A 27,707-nucleotide genomic window follows, 5' to 3' on the forward strand; every position below is an offset into this window, starting at 1 on the left:
GACCATTGCTAGGACTATGGCAGCCATCGTCGATTCGATAGATAATAGTAAAGCCAGAAAGCTCCAAAGAAAAAACTAGTTACCTAGATACCAATCAAGTAACAAGTCTCACATAAAGTATCTATATGTACCTATTCTGTGGTATGTTATTAATCTGTGCTCTGTGGAATTGGATCAATCCGTTATCCGTCATTAAAAAAAAAACAACAAGTTTTCTGTTTTCCAACCTTGTTGAAAAGATAAAATTTTAACTAATTTCAAACTCACAAGAGTTAAATAAAATTGAAATCGTCAACTTGTTGATTTAATTCGTAAAAATTGAAATTTTGTTGATTAGAAATTAATAAAACATGGCGGACTCGGAAGATGACTGGGAAGAGAGCGCACCAGTTGCCGTAGCACCGGCACCGGCTACTTACAGCCACAATACTAGAGTGTACAGTTCTAATGTAACAGGGCGTGGAAATCGTAGAGGCACAGGAAGAGGCCAAAGCAATGAAACAAACTGGAGAGCACGTGGAGGAGACGGACAAAACCGGCGCGATGACGGTCAATATCGACGTGATGACGCTCAAAACAGGCGCGATGATGGTCAATACAGGCGTGATGACGGTCAAAACCGCCGCGATGACGGTCAAAACAGGCGCGATGATGGTCAATACCGGCGTGACGACGGTCAAAACCGGCGCGATGACGGTCAAAACCGGCGCAATTTTCGTCAAGACAATGGTAACAAAAAGGTTATATCAGTTCCGTCTAACAAAGTTGGTCGTATCATCGGCAAGGGTGGGTCCAAAATACGTGATCTCGAATATGAATCCGAAGCTAAAATTAAGATTGGAGATTCGAATGGAAACGATACTCAAGTAACCCTTTTTGGTACAGATGATGCGATATCGAAAGTAGAAGGCTTGATCGATGAGCTTATGCAAGATCGCAAACCTCCTCCACCTAAAGACACATCTAATGCCAGCAGCAATGATGGTGCAAGTGGCGCTTCTAACTATGTAACAGTCAATGAGAATGGTGATGAAGTAATCGATTGGGACAGGCTGAATGCTGAATATGATCGGAATCAAAAAGAGAGATGGAGTAAGTTGCCACCAATTAAAAAAGATTTTTATATAGAGGATCCCGAAGTGAGAAATATGCCAGCAGCTGATGTAAAACTGTGGCGTTTAGCTAACCATGACATACAAGTAAAAAGGACATTCGATGACAAACCTGATTTGCGACCCATACCGAACCCAGTATTAACGTTCGAACAGGCATATCAGCACTACCCAGAAATCTTAGATGAAATCTATAAACAAGGTTTCAAACAGCCATCCCCTATTCAGAGTCAAGCCTGGCCTATACTACTAAGAGGAGATGACATGATCGGCATTGCCCAAACTGGTACTGGGAAAACATTAGCCTTTTTGTTGCCTGCCTTAATACATATTGATGGTCAACCAACACCTAGAGAAGAGAGAGAGGGTCCCACTGTTCTTATTTTGGCCCCCACAAGGGAACTTGCACTGCAGATTGAGAAAGAGGCTTCAAAGTATCACTACAGAGGGATAAAATCTGTTTGTGTTTATGGTGGAGGGGATAGAAAAGAACAAATCAAAGTTGTTGCTAAAGGTGTGGACATAGTTATTGCCACTCCTGGACGATTTAATGATCTTGTGATGGCCAGACATTTAAGTGCAATAAACTTCTCATATATTGTATTGGATGAGGCCGATCGAATGTTGGATATGGGGTTTGAGCCACAGATAAGAAAATCTTTGTTTGATGTGAGACCAGACAGACAGACTGTGATGACTTCGGCTACATGGCCATCTGGTGTGCGCCGTCTGGCCGAGACTTACATGAAGGATCCCATTCAAGTAAACGTAGGCTCTTTAGATCTTGCTGCAGTCCATACAGTTACACAGAACATTATATTTGTAGAAGAGGACGAGAAGGAAGCTGTACTATTTGATTTTATCAAAAACATGGAAGAGAATGACAAGATTCTCATATTTTGTGGTAGAAAGGCAACCGCCTCACATATCTCTACTGAATTAATTGTACATGGAATAAACTGTCAGTCTTTACACGGAGACAGGGACCAGGGTGACCGTGAAGCTGCGCTGGATGACATGGTGGATGGTACAGTCAACATACTGGTTGCAACAGATGTTGCATCAAGAGGCATAGATATAAAAGACTTGACACATGTAATAAATTTCGACTTCCCACGTCAAATCGAAGAGTATGTTCATAGAGTAGGCAGGACTGGAAGAGCAGGAAGAACTGGTATTTCCTTATCATTTGTCACAAGACAGGACTGGGCGCATGCCCGTGAACTCATAAAGATATTAGAGGAAGCAAATCAAGAAATACCTGATGAGTTATTGTCAATGGCTGAAAGGTTTGAAGCTATGAAAATCCGTAGAGACAGAGATGGTGGTGGTGGCAGAGGAGGGAGGGGGCGCGGCGGCAGAGGAAGAAGAGATAATTACTTTTAGTGATGGCCATTCTGTTCCTTCATTATATTTATTTTGAATTTAATACTTTGGCATTCTTGTAGGATTATTATCCAAGACTTGGCAATATTTCAATTGCCTGTAGTCTTATTTTATAACTATGGCTCGTAAGCAACTTTGTCTCTACAATAGTTTTGTCTCCCACAAGTCTGTATAAAAGTGTGACAATTAGGCTATTGCCTTCAGCTGCTATGATTTGAGTGAAAAATCTACCTCCAGAATGTCTCAAGTGCCAGGCAATCGCGTCGCTTACGCGTTTCTCTGAGGTTTCTGTGTTTTGATTTTCTTTTAAGCCAAACTAAAGTATAGCTATTGCTACCTTTTTAACCTCGGCCAAAAAATCTATACTTTCACCCAACAATGTATGTCAGTGTTTATTCAATTGAGCTTAAATATTTATTGAAAAACCAATCATGTTCCAGTCAGACTCACGTATAAGAAATACCACTTTCTTTCACAGTTTTTTTTTGAATACAAACAAATACTAACAGCCATTTTGAAATTTAGTAATTATTTGTTGTTATAGCTGCAATAGAAATACACATTCTGTGAAAATTTCAATTATACCTATTGCTGTTCATGAGATATTGCCCGTTGACAGACAGATGGATGGACAGCTGGACAGCGGAGGTTTAGTGATAGGGTCATATTAACACCCTTCAGGTATGAAACACTAAAAATGAGTAATAAAATAATGTAATTGAGTGTCATTTAATATATGCTGTAATATAAAAAATAATAATTAATGAGTGATTTATCAATCTATTTGATGGACGTGTCTGTACCGCCGCACATTAATTCGGTCCCGAAGTCCTTGCTAATGGTGAGGTTAGCCGTAAATGTCAACAGTTATAGTTATATTAAGGGCTGATTTTTCCATAGACTTACGATTTTTCGCTACGCTCATAAATTTATGGATTTTTCAATCGTTAATGACTTTTTTCTGAGGAATTCGAGGTTTTGGCATTTTTTCTATAGGAAATCTGTCAAAACTGTCAATTTATTCCCTAGATAAAAGTTATTTGCCATTTGAAAATTGGCCCTAAGGCTATTAAACTAAAGCGGAATTGACATTACAAAATTAGTGGCACAAAATTAATTATTATCAATTCCACGTGTAATTTCGTAATGCATGCATTACGAAATTAGACGTTTACACGTGGAATTGATAATAATCAAATTAATTTCGTGCCACTAATTTCGTAATGTAAATTCTGCTAACTACATATTAGGTAATGGACACTGGAATATGAACCAATTTATTTGAACTGCTTGCAAGGATCTTATTAAATGGAAATTAAACTGTGATATAAAATGTATAGTTTTAGGCAGCATTTACAAGTACCGGCACGGATCTAAGGGCATCTTGGAAAGCGTCTGGTTCCCTATCATTTGTCGATTCTAAAGGAAAGCTGTTTAAAATTCAGATATTATGACTGGCCCAATAATACTGTTTTTCATGCGGTCACAATTTATTCTTGACTCGTCATTTTTGACCAGAATTTTTCCTTCCTTTTCAACTCCCTTCTGTAATTACATATTCCCATTAGATTACATGGGGTTATTCAAGAGACAGACCAACAATTTCCTGAAAGGCCATCCTCAATACTTTCGCTCATGCCTCGAGAGCTGTGCCTGTATACATCTTTCAAGTATTCTATAGATTAAGTTTAGTAAAATTGGAATAATTTTATAAATCCACCGCCACATTTCGGGCCGGCATTTAGAATATTATGTTAATATTCAATGAAAGGTCTGAAAAGTAAAAAATAATGCCATCCCTTTTTACAGTTAGTCCATACATCGTGAAACTAGTTTGGTTTTATCTGAATACGTTTCAACCACTATTATGTATATGTATAAGTATTTTTGTTTCTTTATCATACTTATTTTAACTTTTAAGGACTTCGGGAGTTAAGTACTTCCTTACTGTTATCGTTATAATTACCTCCCACACGATGTATCTACCTAACGGCCGGAATTAAAACCAATTGAATCTGTAATCTATCGATAAGTTCAACAATATCGACAATTTTTGACAGACTAAATAACTCATCCACAGGTTACAGATACAATTGAATAGTAATTATTTTGTTAACGTCGCCCCTTAACGATTGAATTATATCAATCATTCCATGTGAGTACTTAGTTTTAAGTTTTTTCTTCAATAAAACCATCTAAATCTAATATTTGTTTTTATTATTTCACATCAATAAAGTTTTAAACAGGTCTTAAAAGGCTTTATCCATGATTAGAATATACACATTATATTATTTAAAAATACAACAAATTCAAGCTTCCCCTACAATACATATTGTATGGTAACTTAAACCGGAAATATAATGTGTTGTGCTGTGACGCGCCAGAAGCATATCGTTTTCATACATTTATTATGGTTACCGATATGCTTCTGATGCGTCATTACACAACACGACACATTAATATTTTTCCGGTTTTAGGAGTGGATATTTCATCAGATTATTTATCACTTACGTTTTACGTTACAATTATTATAATTGAGTGCTTTTTTAATTAGGTGTAAGTATACCGTGCGTTTTGAAATGAGATTTTGAACACAAACAAAAAAATACTCATGTATCATAGGCGTAGCCAGGCCGGACACCTAAAAATGTAAGACAACAATAATACGATGATGGCAGTTAATAGCACCTATAAGTATCGCGTGTGCTTAGGGCCTAACGTGTATCGCAAAAAAAGTTAAACAGACCAAAATTTTTCGTAAATATCAAATGGGGATAATGCCTAGGTCAAAAATAAATTATTTTTTAAGTTATTATTAAATAGCGGGTCTTCCAAAATTCGTAAAATCCACATTCACTGATAGTTTTAAGTTTGACAACCATTTTAAATTATCGATTAAACTAAAAAAGTACTTCAAATGTTATGACGTCACATCTGTGTATTTCATACAAGCTCCCATACTAAGCGAGCGTTTTGTCGTTTGATAAAAAGTCGCTGATTTGACTAGTAGTCATCATCCCTATTCTTATAACAACAATCAAAATACGTTTTACACACCAGGCCCATCTCGGCTAACACTGCCGGCTACGCGCATGACTGTTACATAATCGCACATCAATCCATAGATCCAAGACATCAGATACTCGCCGACATAAACAACGGTGGATAATAAATAAATTCTGTATAATTGCTAAAAGTCTATACAAAGTAAATGGACAGAGCGTGTACAATTGTATAGTTGTAGTTTATTCACGGAGTTAGACAATTTCTAATCGTTTCATTTCCTTGAATAGTTCAACGCCCATTTTAGCGGGTGAGCGTGTGACTATAACGTTGGCTTTCTCGAGCGCTTTGATCTTGTCCATGGCGCCTCCTTTGCCGCCCGAGATGATGGCTCCCGCGTGGCCCATCCGCCGGCCCGGCGGCGCCGTGAGCCCTGCGATGAACGACACCACAGGCTTGGCCTTTTGTCCCTGTAATTAATAGGTACACAGGTGACAAAAATATTCATTCATGGTCTGTCGATATTTCCACCCTTAGTATATTAAGTATGAGATGTCTTTCTTGATGGAAAAGGGATTTACAGCTGCTAAACTATAAACACTGGTCTAGTGTGAGTCAGGGAATCATGTTTGGTACTTACTGATTTTTTTACTAGCTATGGTGTGAAATATCGGCAAATCATTCTGAATTAAATTATAATTAGTCTCAACTAAGGTTAAACGAGCACTGGCAACGGTATGAAACAGTGTATTCAACGCGTTTTCTAAAAGTTTATGATATGTTTTATTATGAGTCTAAAATATAACACATCAAACAGTGTGGGATAAAATCAATGTTCATTGGTAGTAGATGGGTAACAGTTTTGCGAAACTTAAACCATCTCAAACATGCCGCGCGTTGCCAAAGTATTCTAATAGGATGGTTTGATTGCTAACTAGACACCGTAACAAAGAAACCGTTGAAAAGAGCAGCCGCCGAGTTTCTTGCTGGTTCTTCTCGGTAGGAATGGCATTCCGAACCAGTGGCAAATTATTTTGACGATTCAAAAGCACCTGTAAAAGTTTATTTGAATAAAAATTTATATATAATAACAGGCTTGCGACTCCTACGCTCCGCCTCAGGGAGGTCCAAAGTCATTTGTGGGAATGGGTATAATCTTTTATAACAAAATTCCGCAATCAATTTTGGACTTGCCTTTACAAAGTTTAAAAAATCTATTAAAACTATGCTCCTGAGAAAAGCATAATATTATACAATCGAAGATTATGTAAATGATAAAAGAGCGTGGATTTGACCTGCAGCTCACTCCAGCAATGCGCGCGACTTCAATTACTTTTATACATGGCATTATTATGTATATTAATAGTAAATGCTCTTGACGATTCAAAAGTACTTGTAAAGTTTAACACTGGTACACAATGCTGTTAGGTTGATGATTGATTCGATTCAATATGTCAACATTCAAATGATAATAATATTTATATACAAACTAAGTATTGTATGAAGTTCAAATTCACACCTAACAAACTTGTACTAATCTACTTAAATGGACTTATTGGAACTATGTATTCTATTTGAAATGAAATAAGGATGTCATTGCAAAATCAAAGAATTGTTAAATGAAACCTTTTTCTCCGAGCTATTTCCTTCTTACCTTGCTCTGTTAAAAGAAAATATTGTATAAGAAACTTAAGATTGAAACTGGGAAATATATTCTGTACAAGAACTAGTAATATTACAGTATCATTAGAGGGCTTCTGAGACGGTCAAGGGGCTTAATGGCTTGCATCTAATTTGTTTTGCTTGCTTAAGCAGCTTGATCCAGCAAAAGGCACTTTTCTCATTTCTCGAACAATTTCCGAAGATCACGCCAAGCAAAAATATAACATAGCATCAATCGCGGTCAAGCGCGTAAATGCTTAAATCAAAAATGTACGTGCTTGCCATCAAGCTGCTTGACCATCTCGGAAGCACTTAAGCGTATCCAAACTTAGGTTGAAACCTATAGAGCGCACTTTGACTTTGCTCAGACTTAAGGCACTGTTAAAACGAGACAGCGTTATATCACTGGCATAAATCTGTCTCGTTTCAACTGAAACTTAAGTCTAAGTAAAATCTTGGCGAAAGACTTAAAATAACGAAGTATGACTAGATTATGCTCTTTAAATGAGTTTTTTTTCCCCCCCAATAATGCCATCTGCGATCGGCCCTCCGGCCATAATCAGATTTGGGGAGTTGTGAAGGTTCAAAATGAGACTTAAACATTAAGTGTTTATAATCAAAACCTTGCAACTTACAGTGTTATTCTGAATCAAGTATTCAGAGGCGAGTTCCTCCGCGTTCCCGCCAATCTCACCAATGAGAATAATACCCTTCGTCTCTGGATCGTTCAGGAACACTTCCAGGCAGTCAATGAAGTCTGTACCGTTGAATGGGTCACCTCCGATACCCACGCAAAGGGTTTGACCCAGACCAGTCTGAAAAACAACGCAAAGAAACGCTATAGACTAAAACAAAAGTAAAATAGTGAAAGGGCTGCAAAGAAAAAAGTCTTGGGGGAGATTTAAAAAGGGATCATCATCGTCAAGCCATCGCCGAATCACTATTGAGCACGGTTCTCCTCTCAGAATGAGAAAGGTTTGGTCATAGTCCACCACGCTGGTCAAGTTAGGATTGGCAGACTTCACACACCTTTGGGAACATTATGGAGAACTCTCAGGCATGCAGATTTATCACAATGTTTTCCTTCACCATTAAAAACTCCTATATTATGCAGTAAATATTTTGCGCACAAAAACTCCAACAAGGTCTTAATCACAAAAACTTCTGGCAGAAAAACCTGTTTTTAACTTTTGTTGTTTATGGTGAAAATCAAAAGATCCTTAGGTACCTACCTTATACCTTAAAGTACCTAAGATTTTCAGGTTAGCAAACATAACACTTAAGTTTCTTAAACCTGCCAAAGTATGATATTAAGTAGGGAGTAAAACGGCAGATTTACCACAATAATTTTAATGTCACAAAAGTTACACTAAAGGCTCAGAGCTAAAATTAAGTTTAGAGCTTCAGGTTTTTTTATTCCAATACAAGTTAGCCCTTGACTGCAATCTCACTGGGTAGTAAGTGATGATGCAGTCTAAGACAGAAGAGCGCTAACTTGGAAGAGGTATGGAAGTTTCAGTAAACCTGTGGGCTGGAGCCCCGATCAGTTTCTACGTGGCATCGTATACGATGCCGTATACGGCACGACACAGCTTTGCCGGTAGAGTGGTAACTAACTACAGCTGAAGCCACACAGGCCAGACCAGAGAAAATTTAGAAATTATAAAAGTAGGGTAATATTGTGTGTTCTAGCTCAAGTCTCTAGATGACGCGGCGCGCCAGCGCGCGCCGGATCTATAAGACTTAAGCTAGAACACACAATATTTTCACAATAGATATCAGTTACAAGAGAATGATCAGGTTATTGTTACTAACTCATGTAGAAAGATGATTCAATGGTTGATTTAGCACATTCTTAAGTGATGCAACTAGTTACGATACTGAGTTGGAATATTTTATAGAAATTCTATTCTTAAGCATCGATTAGATTATTTAGAATAATTTATATTTTGTACTGGAACCCTTAAGAACCTACCTAATGCAATTAATGTAGCACTCATCTCAAATTTATGTTAAGCGGAGGTTCAGTTTAAGATGGGAGCATGTTAAAGCGGAACAGGTATGTCAGTTTATTAATATAAGTAATTAGTAACCACACTTCTTTATCGTAAAGTAAAAATTCAAGTGTTGCGGTATAAAGGTTCAAACACGATCGTTCAATTATTCAATCATTCATTTATTCAAGTATTCAAATCATGGTAAGTGGTGTGTCAGTTTAAGATGGAAGCATACTAAACCAGAACAGGTACGTTTGTCAGTTTATTAATATAAGTATAATTAGTGACCACACTCCCTTACCGAACATTCAAGTGTTGCGGTATAAAGGTTCAAAGACAATCGATCAATCATTCAATCATTCATTCATTCATTTATTCGAGTATTCAACTCATGGTAAGTGGTGTGTCAGTTTAAGATGGAAGCATACTAAACCGGAACAGGTACGTTTGTCAGTTTATTAATATAAGTATAATTAGTAACCACACTCCCTTATCGAAAATTCAAGTGTTGCGGTATAAAGGTTCAAAGACGATCGTTCAATCATTCATTCATTCATTTATTCAAGTATTCAAAACATGGTAAGTGGTGTGTCAGTTTAGGATGGAAAGCATGCTATGCCGGAACAGGTAAGTATGTCGGTATATAAGTATCAATAATAATTACTAACCACACTCTTATAATAGAAGGTTAAAATTCAAGTGTTGTAGTATTAAGGTTCATCCAATTCATTCATTCATTCTAGTGTTATGGTATCCCACTAAAGCAAGTGTCCGAGTCAGAGGTGCATGCCCGGGATCGAACCCCTGCCCGACTTATAACCGGAGGCAGCGGACGTCTTAATCACTATGCTATCATGACTCATAGAGTAGATCGAGTTCGGTTGATAGACCTACTATTCCATAAAATACTTACATTAACACTTTTCTACCTAACTATTTTTGCCGATAAAATCATATTTCATATAAGTAAGTATAAGTACCTACTTTTTATTCTCTAAATGGGCGATAATTTTAATAAAATTATTATTAATCGATCCGCTTTTGGTAAGTAACTAATGAAATATTATATTGTATTTTGGCATTACACTATTTCAACTGCTGTAAACATTACCTACATAGTGCATAATATGCATACTTATCTAATGTAGAAATACAGAACAGACGCCATGAGTGTTAAAAAATAATATCAAAGTAGGTATAGTCGGGATACATCATGTGTTAACTAAAAGTGATTCTTTTTCGGTGTCTAATGACTCGTATTGCAGGATTGCATATTTGCAGTTTGCTTCCTAATAGGGAATCCTAAACATGCATGCGGCATCTTATGTATGTGTGTAATAATGAGATCTTTGAATGTCATTCTAATTACTTTTATGTTTAAGAGTCATTATTCTATGCAAATACTATGAACTTTTGACTTTATTGATTGACTATTAGAAGAACCTAAATTCTGTAAGCACTGTTTTCACTACGCATTTCTTTTGTGAGCACTTCAACGAGCAAACGTTTACTTAATTCACTTAAAAAATCATTTTTTAAATTTCAAAAAGCAGTTGTTTAGCTTCAGTATGTATGTATTTTTTTTATTTATTTTTATTTTTTACATATTTTAATGAAAGAGTTGTTGCATCTACAGAGAAATATTTTTTTTTTAAATATTAACTTCTTACCTAATAGTATTTTAAAAAGTTACATTAAGTACATACATGTTTAAATTTCATTTCACCAAAAAATCTTTAATTGTTTCAGAACTAGTTAATAGTATGATGTAACAACATTAAAAAAATGTTTTTTCTATAACAGGGCTTCGAACTTTAGTAATAATCCTTTTAATTCGGATGACGAATTACCTATAACTTCAAATTCAACTTCAAAGAGTAAATCACTCAATAAATTGAAGAAATCAAAAAAGCGGCAGTCAGATTCAGAATCTGAACCGGAACCACCTGTAAAGCGTAAGAAAGCGCTTCAAAAAAAGCCTGTCAAGGCTGCACGTCCTTCATGGGAGTCTGAGGTGAGTTATTACACTTTATTTTTACTGTAAATATAATATTATTACAATTGTTTTCAAGAAATATTAGAATTCTGACTGAATATAAGCATCAACTAAACCCTTTAAGAAGATATTAATGGTTTTTTTACATCATTATATTTAATTATTTAATTATTAGTTAATATTAGCTTAGCACGTTTGAATATGGAGCCTAAGGTCTCAAGTTCGATTCTTGAGCTGGATCAAATAAATTGTTAGCTTTAGGGAAGGTTTCGCAACTCAATTCTGGGTTGTTGAATTTATTGATGGAAACCTATAAACAATTTATAAATAAACATTTTATTAACTGAGTTAATATTTTTTAATAACTAAAAATATTATTTTTGTCTTTTCAGTACGAAGAAGAAGTGGTGCAAAAGCTTGAACCACTTAAAAATTTTATCACCAAGAAAATAGCATCAGGGTATTCTACCCAGCGAAAACCAGAGAAATTAATAACGGAAGGCGATTATTACTTAGAACTCCGCATCTATAACGCTGCTGAAGCATCAAAGATAAGCCCGGGTAATCGATGGCGTCACGCCCTTTTTACTTATAAGTCATGTATGGATACCAACTCAGAAATTTGGCAGGCAACGAATCGCTTGGTCGCTGCTGCTAAGGAAGATTTTAAAGGGGTTAAACCTACACTATACCCAGCATGAAAATTTTAACTGCATTTTACTAACTTCAAATAATAAGTACTCTTACTTAGTATAATCTCATAATGACTTTTTGTGATATTTGTAATATAACAGTGCCAAAATACTTTTCACACAAGAAAAGTTATATTCATAAGTCTAATTGTTTACTTCGCACAGAATTCGATAATGTTCAAATAATTGGAACTGCTTTTAAGAACAGAATACTAAGCTATCGTGTATGTCCATCAAAAAAATTTTTGTTACCTGAGCAATTTTTATCTGAAGTTGTAAATACGATATGTAATTTAGTAAAAAGAAGTCTTGAGAAACATAATGCTCTTAAAATAAATTTTGAACTATTTGCGACTTTCACTTTGCCAAAAAATAATGAAAAATCTTTGAAGTCGTTTAATACTAAATATGTACAAATTTTTCAATCCACAAACATAAAAAATATATATTTAGAGTGTGTAAAAAGCCTGCTTAACAAATTATCAGAGTTTGAACATTCAGAATCAGGCTGGTCTTTTGACTCTTTGAATAATTTAGAAGTAAACATTAATAAATACAATCCTTTAAGGACAGGCTCCTATATTCCACTACCAATAAAAATTCTGAAAACTAGATCTTGTGTAAATATTAAAAATAGTGATGATAAGTGTTTTCTGTGGAGTATATTAGCACATATGTATCCCACCAATAAAAACTTGAATAGAGTATCTTCATATCCTCATTATTCAAAAGTTTTAAAAATAGATGGTATGTCGTTTCCACCATCTTTTGAGGATATCACATTATTTGAAAAAAATAATTCTGACATAAGTGTTAATATATACAGTTTAGAAAAAAATGGTGATATTAACGGACCTCTGTACAAAACCAGCAAGCGTAAACTTGTTCATGTTAATTTGCTTTACATTACTAAAAACAATAAAAGACATTTTTGTTTGATAAGAAACTTTGAACGGTTGGTTCATAGTCAACTTACTAAAAATAAGTCTAAAATTTTTTTATGTGAGGAGTGCTTCATTTATTTCAATTCAGAAGAAAAATTATGCAAACATAATTGTGCTAGAATTAAAACTGTTCTTCCAGAGAAAAATAGTAAATTATATTTTGATAATTATGAAAGAACTCAAAGAATACCAATTGTGATTTATGGTGATTTTGAAAGTTTATTAAGAGAATATTCTGATAAAAGTAAATCTGGGCATACTGAAACCATACAGGTTCATGAAGCCACATCTTTCGCGTACTATATTTGTTGTGAATCTAAACCTGAACTTAATGAACTGGTTTCATACATAGGAGCTAACTGTGCTCAAAAATTTGTAGAAACAATTTCAAATGATGTCAAACGATTACATGCAATTTTGTTAGAAAATAATCCCATGAAACTACTTACTGAAACTGAAAAGAAATGTTTTCATAATGCAAAAGTTTGCTGTATATGTAAACAAAAATTTACATCCACAGATAAAATTGTGGCAGATCATGATCATTTTACAGGGGAATATAGAGGCGCGGCTCACAACATTTGCAAGTTGAGTGCAAAGAAATGTCCTTTTATACCTATTATATTTCATAATTTAAGTAATTACGATTGCCATCTTTTTATTAAAGAGTTAGCGAGTATTAACGGTCGTATAAATATTATTCCGAAAAATAAAGAAAAATACATATCGTTCACAAAATTTATATCAGTTGATTCAAAAACTGCTGCTCAACTGAAATTCATCGATTCTTTTAATTTTCTCAGTTGTAGCTTAGATAAATTAGCTAGATCTTTACATCAAGACGACTTCGTAAACTTGCGTAGGTATTACAGTGATAAGTATTTATTTGATTTGATTTGCAGAAAGGGTGTGTACTGCTATGATTATATAGACTCTTTAAAACGTTACGATGAAACTGAGTTACCAAAACGAAAACATTTTTTTAATAAACTTACTTCAGAACTTATTTCGGAAGAAGATTATAAACATGCATTGAAAGTTTGGAAAACTTTTAAAATAAAAAATTTAGGCGAATATACAGATTTATATTTAAAATGTGATGTACTATTACTAGCAGATAGTTTTGAAAAATTCAGGAAAATTAGCTTAGCAACCTATTGCTTAGATCCGTGCTATTATGTTTCTTCACCTTCTTTAAGTTGGGATGCAATGCTTTTGCATACCAATGTAAAATTAGACCTTATAACTGATGTGGAGATGTATCAAATGATTGAAAAAGGTATACGAGGTGGTCTAGCTCAGTGTTCATTAAGATATGCTAAAGCTAACAATAAATATATGTCTGACTATGATATCAACAAATCAAGTAGCTTTTTGGTATATTTAGACTGTGTGAACCTGTATGGTTATGCAATGATGATGAAACTTCCTACAAGTAATTTTAAATTTTTGAACAAAGACCAAATTGAGACTTTTGAAATTGATTCTATTACTGTTGATAGTAACATTGGGTATATACTTGAAGTAGATCTTAGTTATCCATCTGAAATACATGACGCTCACTCAGATTTACCATTTGCTGCTGAAAAATTTACACCTTTTGGTCATAGAAATGCCAAGCTTATTGCAAATTTATACGACAAATGTTCCTATGTTATTCACTATATCCATTTAAAAGAATGTCTTAAAAACGGTCTAAAATTGTTAAAAATTCATAGAATTCTATCATTTGAACAAAAAGAATTTTTGAAACCATATATTGAATTGAATACCTCTTTGAGGCAAAAAGCAGAGTCTGAATTTGAAAAAGACTTTTTCAAAAAACAAAATAATGCTATTTTTGGTAAAACCATAGAAAATAAAAGAAAACAAGTAAATGTAAAACTTGTTAATACATGGACAGATAAGAATAATAAGACAAACAGGATTATTGGAGCAGAAAAGTATGTAAGTGCGCCTAACTTTAAATGTTTGTCGATATTTACAGATAATTTGGTGGCAATCCAATTAGAACAAACGAAATTAATTTTGGATAGACCAATTTATGTGGGGTTTACTGTTTTAGAGTTAGCTAAAACACATTTATATAACTTTCACTATTCTATAATGAAACCATTATATAAAGAAAATATTGAACTTTGTTATACTGATACTGATAGCTTACTATATCGCATATATACTGATGATTTTTATTCAGACATGAAAAAGAATATTAAGTTTTTCGATACCAGCAATTTTAGCGATAAAAATGTTTACAATATCCCTCAAGCAAATATGAAAATTCCGGGGTTTTTTAAAGATGAGATGGGTGGAGATGTTATTGTTGAATTTGTTGGCTTACGAGCAAAATTGTATTGTATTGAATCACAAAAAATGTCTATTAAAAAGGCAAAAGGAGTGACAACATCTGTTACCAAAAGGTTGGATATAGATAAATACAAAAATGTGTTATACTACAATCAATCAGTCAGAAAGAATATGTGTGTTATTAGATCTAAAAATCATAATGTATATACCCAAAAAATTAATAAGTTAGTTTTAAATAGTGAAGATGATAAAAGACAAATTTTAAAGAAGCAATTTAAAACGTTGCCGTGGGGGCACTACAGTACAATTTTTTAGTTGTTAATTTGTACTAGATTTTATGTTATTCATTACTGTGCAATTTTGATTGTTCATGTATGCATGCAAATGTTGAAATAAATATTTACTACTCATCATCACTGACATTTTATTATTTTACCTTTTAGTTTTTTATTTTTATATTTATCGAGATCAATAACTTGAGTTATAGTGATATCATAGCAGGTGATAATGTTTGCTTACTGACCTTTACGTTTGTTTATATAGACCTTCAATTTCAACATTATATCCTTATCACCTTGGTCAAGAAATGAAAATGCAGTAAGCAAACATTAAGCAAAATTAAAAAAACCTTTACATTTAAGGGAATCGAACCCTTGAAATATTTGAAAAAACTTGATTGTACTATCTAATATTTACATGGAATACGTTAATATTATTAGGTACTTAGTACAATCATAATGTTTTCAATTAATAATTTAAAATTTAAAAAAACAATTTTATTCTTTAAACCACGTTTATTTCATAAATAATGAATTCATGCTACAGCTCCTTACTCTAAAAAACACTATTTTTATAAACAAAAAATATGATGATATTTAAAAATAAGCAAATTACATTTCAACAATAGTTCACATTTATATAGAGTGAGTAATTTTTGACATTATTTTACCTATCAAATTTTCTGTAGCATCCATAACTTCATCGTAATTATCCTTGACTACATACTGTGCACTAACACTAGGAGTATCACCATTTATATTTTCATCTTGTTCTCCTCCATTTAGTCCATAAATATTTATTTTTATTAAATGAAGCCGTCTTCCAGTTGCTTTGCGAATAACATAGGATGTTGATGTAGAAGTCGGGGGTGAAACAGGCTTCAATAGTGATAAACTGCATTTTTTCTTTTTTTTCATCTCCTTACTAGATGCTTGAACTGGTTCTGCTGCTTGTTTTTGAGCTAAATCCTCGCAAAGTCTCTGAAATTCAGTTTCCGCGAACCCGTGTACATCTTGTGCGTAGTAAAAAGGATTTGTTAGATTTTCGTTGGGTAAGATAGGAGTCGACATAATTCTGAAACAAAAAGAAAAATAATTAATAAATAACGGTAAAAAAATACATGCTTTATTAAAAGTCAGCACATTGTTATAAAATAATTATAATAACTTACCAAGTAAAATACTCGATATTTATTATGATAAAATTATGAGCGCGGCTACTGTTTTCTTCGGGAGCTGTAGCAGGAATGAAGCTTTAATAAATAATAATTAATCTAATACTGTCTTGCGATCTAAAACGATGTAATTTGAGCAAAACGAAAACATAATGCTTTAGTGACACAGCATCACATTCCAAGTTTTTCCCGAGAGCTGTAACAGGAATGAACATGCATCGATAGTAAAATCTTATATAATCTTGTATTCTCAAATGGGTAATTTGAGCAAAGTGAAAACAAATCTTTAGTGACACAGCAACGCATTCCGAGTTTACACGTGTATGGTGTCATTTCTTTAAATTGGTTATTAACATTATGTTACATTTTAGTTATAAAATTATATAGAATATAATGTGAAGACTTTATAACAGGATTTTATCTTTTTTAACAGAAAACACAATGAAGTTGATCAAACAACCAGTAACATTGGAAATTAACAATTTAAATATAGAAGCGTCATCAATCCAAAAAAGGCATAGTTTGCTGTTGCCCGATACGATTCGCTGTATAATATGTGGACCGTCAAATTGTGGCAAAACAAACACAATGTTAAGCTTATTACTACATCAAAATGGTCTCAAGTTTCAAAATGTTTACCTATATTCTAAAACAACATTTCAACCAAAATATTGTTTTTTGAATAAAGTTTTAAGCATGGTTCCAGCTGTTAAGCTCTTTACCTTCAAAGATGATAAAGAGGTTATTCCTCCTACTGAAGCCTTGAAAAATTCTATATTTATTTTTGATGATGTTACTTGCGAGAACCAAGTAAATATCCGAGATTATTTTTCAATGGGTAGACATAAGAACATCGACTGTTTTTATTTGACTCAAACATATTCTAAGATACCAAAACAATTAATTCGAGATAATGTAAATTTTTTAATAATTTTTAAACAAGATGATATAAATTTGAAACACATCTATAACGAACATGTCAATTCTGACATGACTTGGTCAGACTTCAAAAAATTATGTTCAGATATATGGAAAGATCCATACACATGTTTAATAATTAACAAAGATTGTGAATTAAATAACGGTAGATATAGAAAATCTTTCGACGTTTTTGTAAAATTTTGAATGAAATTATTTAAACAGATTGTAATTTAAAATTAGTTTCATTATAATTTTTACTACATAGTTCAATGGTTGTGTAAAATAATTAAAAAAAGAAATGGAAACAAGTTTGAAAAAAGAGTTAATTAAATCAGTAAAGGCTATTAAAAGTAAAGTAAAAAGATTACGTGATGAAGATGAAGAGTTAGAACTGAGGCGGAAAAAAATATTTAAACCACTGTCTGATCCTTTGAAAGCAATTGTTACACTAAGTAAATATGCTACAAACAAATCTTATCACGAAACTAATTGTAACAACGCAAGTGTTGGAAATAATCAATCGCCTGAAATTCCAAATATAAACTCAAAACAAGATGGTGATATTGAAATAACTTACAACGATAATAACTTTGAAGAAAATCCGAAAAAACAAGAGGAAATGTCTGAACCTTTGGAATTTCTAAATGATGAAGTCAACATTTCCGAAACACTGGCAGACAATGATCTGTTTGGCGAGCAAAGCAATGTATCTATACCATTTGGTATACGTCGCATTAACAAAAAATTGATGATAGGAAATACCCCCGTCAAATTTTCAACTGTAGATGATATGTCTTCAAACAAATTAACGTTTATTACTATTGATGATAAAAGTTATGAACTAACTGCTGGTTTAATAGAACTTTTATTAAGAAATAAACCAAACTTGAATAAAGTAACTGAAAGTGATAAAATCACATATAAAGATATCTTAATTAGTACTAGTGCTCATAAAAGAGATTACAATCCTGCTAATCAAATTAAAGGTGACAAAGGAAAAAAATATTCTCAAATCATCAAACCATTATTTTATGAAAAGGATATGTGTGAAACAAACAAATTAAAGTACGGTGGTAGGCTACCAGTTTTAAAGAAATACAAAACTGATACTGATCTCATCTATTGGGATGATCCTAATGAGTTAATTGAAAGATTAAGATTGATTATTGCGTCCAGAGACGCTGGCAACACTAATCATGATAATGAAATTCTTTCGATTATTGAAGAGTTAAAAGAAGCGGGTATAATAAAAGAATAAAAGAAAGCACATTTATGGAGCGTGTTCAGTATTGATAAGCAGGTTGAACATGAAAGTTGATAAGTTTGGACATCATGTTAATAAGATGCGAAGAATGAAAGGAGTGTTATTAGAATGCGCTTTGAAGTGTACAAACAATAATTTGGATGCTCAGCATAAAAGAGTAAAAAATCTTGCGCAACCGGTAGATTCTAACGATTGTGTTACAAAAGAATACGTTGATGTTTTGGCAGACAATCTTTCAAAAAAAATATCATCAATTAATCAGTTTATTACAGAAATAAATATTAAAGTAAGTAATTTGATCGAAATCACCGAGGCTAGTAAAGTAAAACATGAGCAAAAACAGCGTCGTAAATGAAATACATAAAAATGCAAGAGTAAACTTTCCTCGTCGACATGTTGTCATGAGAGATATAGACGATTTATGGCAAGCTGACTTGATTGATATGAAATCTCTTTCGAAACAAAATTCAGGTTATAAATATATTTTAGTTATAATTGATACATTCTCAAAATATGCTTGGGCATTTCCACTAAAGTTTAAAAATAAAGATCAGGTCTCTAAAGCGTTTGAATCTATATTAAAGAAAGGACGTATTCCGAAAAACCTTCAAACTGATTTTGGAACTGAGTTTTACAACGAAAATTTTAAAACGATAGTCAAAAAATTTAACATCAATCATTATTCTACATATTCCACTAAAAAAGCTTCTATAGTTGAAAGACTTATAAGAACTTTAAAAAATAAAATGTATAAACAATTCAGTTTCCAAGGAAACTACACTTGGATTAAAGGTGTGCTAGAAGAAATAGTTGAAAATTATAACACCTCTAAACACAGAACGATCGGTTTATCTCCTAACGAAGTTAATGAAAATAATAAGAAACTTATACTTCAAAGATTTAATGTAGGGAAACAGTTAAAAATCCTTAAGAAGAGAAATTTAAAAGTTGGAGATTTTGTGCGGATTAGTAAGTATAAAGGTGTTTTTGAAAAAGGTTACACTCCTAATTGGTCCACCGAAATATTCCGTATTAAAAAAGTACAGAAAACGAATCCTGTTACTTACCTTATAGAAGATGCTAAACATCAGCCAATTTTGGGCTCATTTTATGCAGAAGAACTTCAAAAAACAGAAAATCCTAATGTCTATCTTATTGAAAAAGTTTTAAAAAGAAAAGGAAACAAGATATTTGTAAAGTGGTTAGGATTTCCATCGAGTGAAAATAGTTGGATAGATAGAACGAATATTTTATAACTAACCAATTCCCAATTTATTTATTGTTATTTAAGTGATAGTATAGTTATTTTTCATTCATTGTAATAAAAGTAATGAAAGAGAGCAGTATTCTGAATTGGTTTATAAATCATTTACCATTTGAACTTCATCTACCTGGATATAATTACTGTGGTGCTGGTACAAAATTGTATAAAAGGCTTGCACGGGGAGATCAAGGTGTAAATAAATTGGATGAATATTGTAAACAACACGATATTGCATACGACTTGTCAACTTCATTAAGTGATCGTCATAAGGCTGATAAAATATTGATGAAAAGGGCTAAGCAACGTGCTTTAGCATCTGATGCAACTTTGGGAGAAAAGATAGCAGCAAATTTAGTTAATAAAGCTATGATAGCTAAATTGTATACCGGGTCGGGACTGACTAGTAAAGCCAACAATTCTAAAACAGTGTCGCCAAAAAAATCCGCTTCAGGCACTGGTTTGAAAAAACACTTTAAACATGTTGTTGCTCATGCAAAAAAGCATGTGCAAAAAATGAAACCCAAATGTAAGAAAATGGCTATAGAATTAGCCATAGCAGCGGCTAAAGAATTGACTAAAGACTCGTCAATAAAACTTCCTCGAATTATACCAATTCCAAAAACTGGTGGAGTACTTCCTTTGATACCTATTTTTGCCGGATTATCTGCTGCGGGTAGCTTAGCTGGTGGTGCTGCAGGAATCGCTAAAGTTATAAATGATTTGAAAGACGCTAAAAAACGTTTTACAGAATTAAAGAGGCATCATGAAAAAATGGAAACCCTCCATATAGGCAAAGGTTTACATATCAAACCGCATAGAGGTAGTTTAGGAATTTACATTTCAAATGAAAAAAACTAAGAGAAAGGCTACCCAAACGAGCGCTCACCAATATCGACATCATCAACCATTCGCAAGACATTCCTTACTTTCGAGGGGTGTTTATGAGAGATGAGATGCCAAAACATCCTTTTCGAAAAGAATGTGGTATAGTTAATTTGGATAGCTCCAATAATCCTGGCTCTCATTGGGTAGCCTATGCAAAAGTAAATAATGAAATTCAATACTTTGACAGCTATGGAAATTTAAAACCACCTAAAGAGTTAATTCAATATTTAGGAACTGGTATGAGTTATAATTACAAAAATTTTCAAGGTAGTCATCCTTATAACTGTGGTCATCTATGTATAAAGTTTTTAAGAAGTTTTTGGAATACACAAAATAAAATGTATAAATAGTTCAGTAAAATCAGTAAATTTTTAGTTTATGATCATGTCTGTAACAATCACTATTACCGGGCACAAATCTGTGTTGGAATCATTTTTTCAACCTCCTCTTATTCTCGATGGTGAATATGAATGCGGTTTATTATATTTTTCTGCTCTGAACTCAATACCAAACATAAATCATAGCAATAACATATTTGCATATGGTGATGAATGTAAATATTTAAAAATTCCATATGGTACTTATGATTTATATGACATAAGAGAATATCTTGCGAGTAAGTTAGACAACTGTGAAATTGAAATAAAACCAAATAATAATACTTTAACATGCTCGCTTTTTTGTTCCAAAACTGTACATTTTGACGTAGAAAACAGTTTAGGACGCTTACTTGGTTTCCCAAATGTAAAACTTGAAGCAAATAAATGGCATGAGTCTGTTAATCCAGTTAACATTCTTCCCTTGTCTGTCATCAGGATCGAATGTGATCTTATATTCGGATCATTTAATAATGGGTTTGCATCACATATTATTCATGAATTTATTCCTAACGTTCCTCCAGGATATCGATATATAGAAATTCCAAAAAATATTATTTATCTTCCTGTTAATAAGAGTAATATATCATCCATAACTGTTAAAATCATTGACGAAAACGGTAACAATATTGATTTTAGAGAAGAAAATATCCAACTGAGACTTCATTTACGTAGAGCAAAATGATAGTGTTTAATAAAACACTTGGATATGAGGTGAAAAGAATCAATCATTTGCCTGCTACTAAAGCGCGTACACGTATTAAAGCAAATCGTAATATTGTAACAAAAAGAAACAAAGATTTTCTCCGATCACTCGGATTCAAAGTATGAATATTCTAAATATTAATAACACCCCAGTATTCGATAATTCTATCGAAAGTTATGAGATCCACACGTACAATCCATACAATAACAGCTTTAAAGAAAATGATGAAATTCGCATTCCAATACATCAGCAAGACATATACATATTACCATGTAATAGTTCAATTTATGTTGAAGGCTTTGCCACAGTGACTGGAAAAGATCAATCGGGGAAAGAAATAAAGAAACCTGTAAATTTTACTAATAACCCTGTTATGTTTCTATTTCAAGACATTAGGTATGAAATGAACGGTATTGAAATAGATCGCGTAAGAAACCCTGGAATAACCACAACATTAAAATCATACATATCGATGAATGAGGGGGATAGCAAAGTCGCAGCATTGTGGGGTTGGCAAATGGATGGTTTTAAAATGACAGAGGGATATTTTAATGCTGTTATACCATTGAATAAAATAATGGGATTTGCCGAGGATTATAATAAAATTATTATAAACTGTAAACATGAACTTATTCTGAATAGAAGTAATAGTAATTTAAATAGTGTAACAATTCACAAGGATGATAATATACATATAGAAGTACGAACAATTCAGTGGCGTGTGCCGCATATAAAAGTTTCGGATCGTGAAAGACTCTCACTACTTAAGTATTTAGAAAAAGACAAACCTATTCAAATAGCATTCAGAAATTGGGATTTATATGAATATCCTTTACTTCCTAAAACTACAAAACATTCGTGGTCAATTAAAACTACTTCTCAACTTGAAAAGCCTCGATATGTTATTTTTGGTCTACAAACTAATAGGAAAAACAGTAAGACTAATGATAGTTCTATATTTGATCATTGCAAATTAACAAATGTAACACTGTTTTTAAATTCACAATATTACCCATACGATTCACTTAATTTGAAATTTGATGAAAATAAATACAGTATATTATACGAAATGTACACTCAATTTCGTCAGTCTTATTATAATCTTCCTGTTGACCCGTTGTTTGATCTGATCACATTTAAAGAAAAGGCACCACTGTTTGTAATTGACTGTTCAAGACAAAACGAGAATTTAAAGACAGGACCTGTAGACGTACGTTTGGAAATTGAAAGTTCGCAAGAAATCCCGGATAAAACATCAGCATATTGTCTTATAATAAACGATCGCCTCTTTGAATATAAACCCTTAAGTAATATTGTCCGCAAGTTGTCATGAATGTCATCATTGATGTACAAGGATTCAAGACGGATTCCAATGAGTTTATAGTAAAAGAAATAGCTATATTATGTAATAACCATATCCAGACTTATTTAATCAAGCCACCATACCCATTTTATAATTTAACGAAAACGGAAAGAAAACAAGTTTGTTGGATAGAAAGAAACAGAGGAATACATTGGAAAGAAGGTTTTATTTCATACTTAAACTACAAAGGATATGTAAACATGAATAATTATTTAAATAATAAACGTGTTTATGCTAAAGGTGTAGAAAAAGTGCAGTGGATATCGAAAATGTTTGGTTGCGATAGTGTTTATAATTTGGAAGATAAATCTTGCCCTAGCTTATTAAGTTTGTATGAACAATACGAAACGAATAGTGATGTGTTTAGTTGTTTATACCATCCTTCAATATGTGCATTAAAAAACGTGCTTGTTTTAAGAAAATGGTGTCTCGATAATAAAATTTTCTAATAAATATATATCTAGTAGTTTTTATTTACTTTCCTTTTGTTAAGGGTTGATTAGTAATATAAGTATGACTAGCAAAGTATAGTCAATATTTTTATTAGTTGTTGATTAATACGACTTTAGTTTATTCATGTACATTGTCTAAGAAAGTCATTCCTTTTTAAAAACTCAAAGTAATCATCATAATTATTAACAAATAAAAATGATATTAAAAGTTAATGATTTAGTTGACGTTGTTATTGTAAAATGGAATTTGTGTGGGCTGCATCATGTACATATATTACACTATAAGGAATACGATGGTATTCTGATATCAACGATCTCAAAGAAATCCAACATTTATTATAAAGGTCTTAAAGTTTCCGCACGCGTATTAAGAATAAATAATAAGTATGTTGACTTGATACCATCAGCTGATTAATGTGTAACTAAAACCGTCTGATTTTCATAAATAACCTTATAAAGCTGAGTCATTAGGATTTATCTGAAATTGACACATTAAAAGTAATTTGTTGAACGATTTAAAAAACCATTACTTATATAAATCCAAATAATTCTAAAATGAGATGTCAATAGTGATAAGTAGGCTATCCAAGAATAATATCACCATTGAATCATCTTCGAGGAGTTTGTGACAACCTGATCATTCTCTTGTTACTGATTATATTTAACATCGATCGTGAAATTGGAAGTTGTAGCTCACGTCTATACGATGCGCGGCGCGGCGCAGCTAGACCGCTAGACGCGCCGCGCTTTATCTAGAGACGTGAGCTACAACTCCCAATTTTACCCTACTTATAAATCCCCAAATTGCTTGTTCCGGAATTCGAACCCAGGACTTATAAGATTACAGCTTTCACCACTGTGCCAAGAAGGTCAAATACATCATCAATACACAAAGGATTTAAAAAAAGTTTCTGAGGTTGGCAACTATTAAAATATACTTACTTCAGTAGTTTGATGGCAAGCTTCGTACGTTAATGTACCAGATCGAGAGACAACTCCGATGCAACCTTTTTTGTGTACCGCCGCCGGCATGATACCAATTTTGCATTTCTCCGGAGCAATGATCCCTGGGCAGTTAGGGCCCACCAACCTGGATTTGTTCTGACGTAACAGCGCATGTTTTACACGCACCATGTCCTGAAATTGATTTTGTCATTTTCTATTTAGTAAAAGCCCGGCCAAGTGCGAGTCAGACTCGCGCACCGAGAGTTCCATACTCGGGTATTTTTTTCGACATTTTGCATGATAAATCAAAAATAATTATGCATATCAAATCTTTGAAAAGAGCAACCGCCGAGTTTCTTGCTGGTTCTTCTCGGTAGGAAAGGCATTCCGAAAGTACTTGTAAAAGTCTAATTGAATAAAAATATTTTGAATTTTGAATTAAAATAAATAAGAATCTGTTTTAGAATGTACAGGTAAAGTGATATGATACCGGATACCCCCTTTCATATCCCCACTTAGTATCGTTATCTTACTTTGAAAATTGAAAATACTTATTATTTGTTATGAACACATTTTCATTTTTTTTTTTTTTGAACCACAAATTCACAGTTTTCAAGTTTATTCCTTTACTTGTGCTATGAAACCGACCTATCTGCCAAGTTTCATGATTCTAGGTCAACAGGAATTACCCTATAGTTTTTCTTGACAGACACGACAGACTGATAGACAGACAGTCAGGGTATAATCTATCTCCATCCTAAAGAGCCAAATAGGTTTGTGGTGATAAGGATAAGATTGTTTGTTGTAAAATCTTTAAAAGACTTTATCTCTGTTTCTGAGCATCAAGCCCTATTGTTGTTTACTTTTATGATATAGCAAGAGGCCTAATTAATCATACAAAGCTGGTGCAGATAGACATATGGCATTACGCAAATCAACAATCAAACAATGAAGAGCAGCCTCTATAATCAATTGGCTGACAATTTCCTGGTATTTATTAGTTCTGTTTGAGCTCAATTTAAAACCACTAATTGCATTGCAACTAGGTGAATAACTAGGTATAAGTATAACTATAACTAAATATGCTGCAAGATGGACCCCATTATTGTTTTTTGCTAATACACACGCACAAGCCTATTTTGCAATAAAAAAAATACAGGTAACCTACAAAAGTCCCTTAAAAAATAAAAATAAAATCGGTCCAGTGCGAGTCAGAATTGTAACGAAAGGTTCCGTACCGCTCGTACAAGTTATAACATTTTTTATTTATTTTTATTTTCATGGCGGTCATTTTGAAATTCTTATTATTTGTTGTTATATGGGCAATTGAAATACACATTCTGTGTCAACTCTCTACCTGTTATGGTTCTCAAGATACAACCCGCTGACAGACAGACGGTCGAGGATTGGGCAGTGGTGTCTTAGTAATAGGGTCCTGTTGGTACCCTTTGGGTACAGACCCCTAAAAATGAAATACTCACATGCTGTGGCACTCCCTCAGTGATGCATACAATAAGCGGCACTTCAGCCTCGATTGCTTCTAAAATGGCAGCCGCAGCACCAGGGGGGGGCACATAGATAACACTCGCCTCGGCCCCTGTCTTTTCCTTTGCCTCCCTCACAGTACCAAACACTGGCCTACCCAGATGTTCAGTACCAGCCTTCTTTGGCGACACACCACCAACAATCTTAGTTCCATAATCAAGAGCTTGTTGGCTGTGGAAGGTACCCTGTTTGCCAGTGAACCCCTGTACAATGACTTTGGTCTCACTTGTTAATGCCAAGTTTTTCCGAGTCTGAGTGTATGGTGTGTTACTTGAGTATCTAATGTTGCCAAGCTTTAAGCCATCTGGAAAAAAATTTACTTTATCAAGTATTTTACTGAAAAATATATGGAAATCTTACTATAGGGTCAGGAATACTTTTGCATTTCCAACTTGTAATTCGTCAAGTCCTAATCTAATAATAAGACTTCAGTTGATTGAATAATCTTCTAGTTTATAATAGAATACATTATAAATTAATACAGTAAATAATTCAACAATCCCATATTGTTTTCATTTAAGTAGTTCAAGTATTTTAACCACACCCATTTTCGTTAGTGTTTTCTTGTTTCGATAAGTTTATCTGTTAGTTATTCTTGAAAGAAACAATAAAAACAAAGTTTATCAATATGTACACAAAATACAATAAAACATAAGTAAACTATACTGTCATAATATGTTATTGTCCAAAGGTCAACTTATTGATCCATTAACAAATACATTACATTGCAAGGCCTGTTCTATTGCTACAGGAAACTGTAATAACATCAAGATTTTCCCCTGATATGTAGTACTAAAAGTTATCTAAGCGAATACATCAATAGATTGTATTTTTAGATGAAGGTTAAACCCTAATAAGAATGACATTGATGTCATAAAATTTAGCAACAAAATTGCTGTATGAAATCTGGTACCTATTAATAAATAAATTAGTTCATATAAACTGCTGTACTATAAATTAATCAATCATATTACAAGGTTACTATCACAGTGTCACGGTAATACAAAAAACATCGAAACGTAGGCAATAGCTAGGCAAAAGAGATCATGATTTCGTTTATCAAAATCTTAGTATATTGAATTATATATTGACAACTTGAGGCTGAAATGTAATTTAAAAACATTTACCTTTGCAACGAGATAAAATCCGCACCGGTAAAGCCATTGTATAACAAATTAAGGGGAATTTTTAAAGATTTTAGTGACAGACTGACTAACTACCAAGTTTCTGCCATTACGTAATGTCACAAACTGTCAAAATATGACATTTTTATCAAAAGTGTCAAAAAACTCGTACCTATCTACAGAGAAAACCCGTAGGGCAAGTGAAAACAAAGACAACACGCTATATAGCTGTGTTATTAAGGATTTCGCTGTTTTCGCAATTTTAAACAATTAAAATTGTGAATTAATGCACATGGGCCAGCACTCAAT

General features: G+C 33.1%; 2 protein-coding genes across 8 annotated transcripts; one reads left to right on the forward strand and one right to left on the reverse strand.

Annotated features, from left to right (window-relative positions):
• Nucleotides 1–162: 162 nt before the first annotated feature.
• LOC123876730 (probable ATP-dependent RNA helicase DDX43) lies at nucleotides 163–5,216 on the forward strand. Of its 4 annotated transcripts, none has more exons than XM_045923060.1 (2): nucleotides 163–528; nucleotides 673–5,216. In XM_045923060.1, exons 1-2 carry the CDS (start codon nucleotides 351–353, stop codon nucleotides 2,496–2,498), a joined length of 2,004 nt encoding a protein of 667 aa, XP_045779016.1. In that variant the 5' UTR covers nucleotides 163–350; the 3' UTR covers nucleotides 2,499–5,216. The 4 variants fall into 4 exon arrangements, with proteins under 4 accessions (XP_045779016.1, XP_045779015.1, XP_045779017.1 ...); XM_045923059.1 differs by having other exon boundaries at nucleotides 163–524; nucleotides 606–5,216; XM_045923061.1 differs by having other exon boundaries at nucleotides 163–524; nucleotides 669–5,216.
• On the reverse strand, nucleotides 4,699–27,541 carry LOC123876741 (succinate--CoA ligase [ADP/GDP-forming] subunit alpha, mitochondrial). 4 transcript variants are annotated; one of them, XM_045923083.1, is made up of 6 exons: nucleotides 27,402–27,541; nucleotides 26,211–26,578; nucleotides 24,727–24,921; nucleotides 7,799–7,978; nucleotides 7,156–7,161; nucleotides 4,699–5,971 (listed from the first exon to the last, which is right to left on the reverse strand). In XM_045923083.1, exons 1-6 carry the CDS (start codon nucleotides 27,436–27,438, stop codon nucleotides 5,756–5,758), a joined length of 1,002 nt encoding a protein of 333 aa, XP_045779039.1. In that variant the 5' UTR covers nucleotides 27,439–27,541; the 3' UTR covers nucleotides 4,699–5,755. The 4 variants fall into 4 exon arrangements, with proteins under 4 accessions (XP_045779039.1, XP_045779038.1, XP_045779041.1 ...); XM_045923082.1 differs by lacking the exon at nucleotides 27,402–27,541 and adding an exon at nucleotides 26,999–27,087; XM_045923085.1 differs by lacking the exon at nucleotides 7,156–7,161.
• Between the last annotated feature and the right edge of the window lie 166 nt (nucleotides 27,542–27,707).

Source organism: Maniola jurtina, chromosome 22, assembly GCF_905333055.1.
Source record: "Maniola jurtina chromosome 22, ilManJurt1.1, whole genome shotgun sequence".
Lineage (NCBI taxonomy): Eukaryota > Metazoa > Arthropoda > Insecta > Lepidoptera > Nymphalidae > Maniola > Maniola jurtina.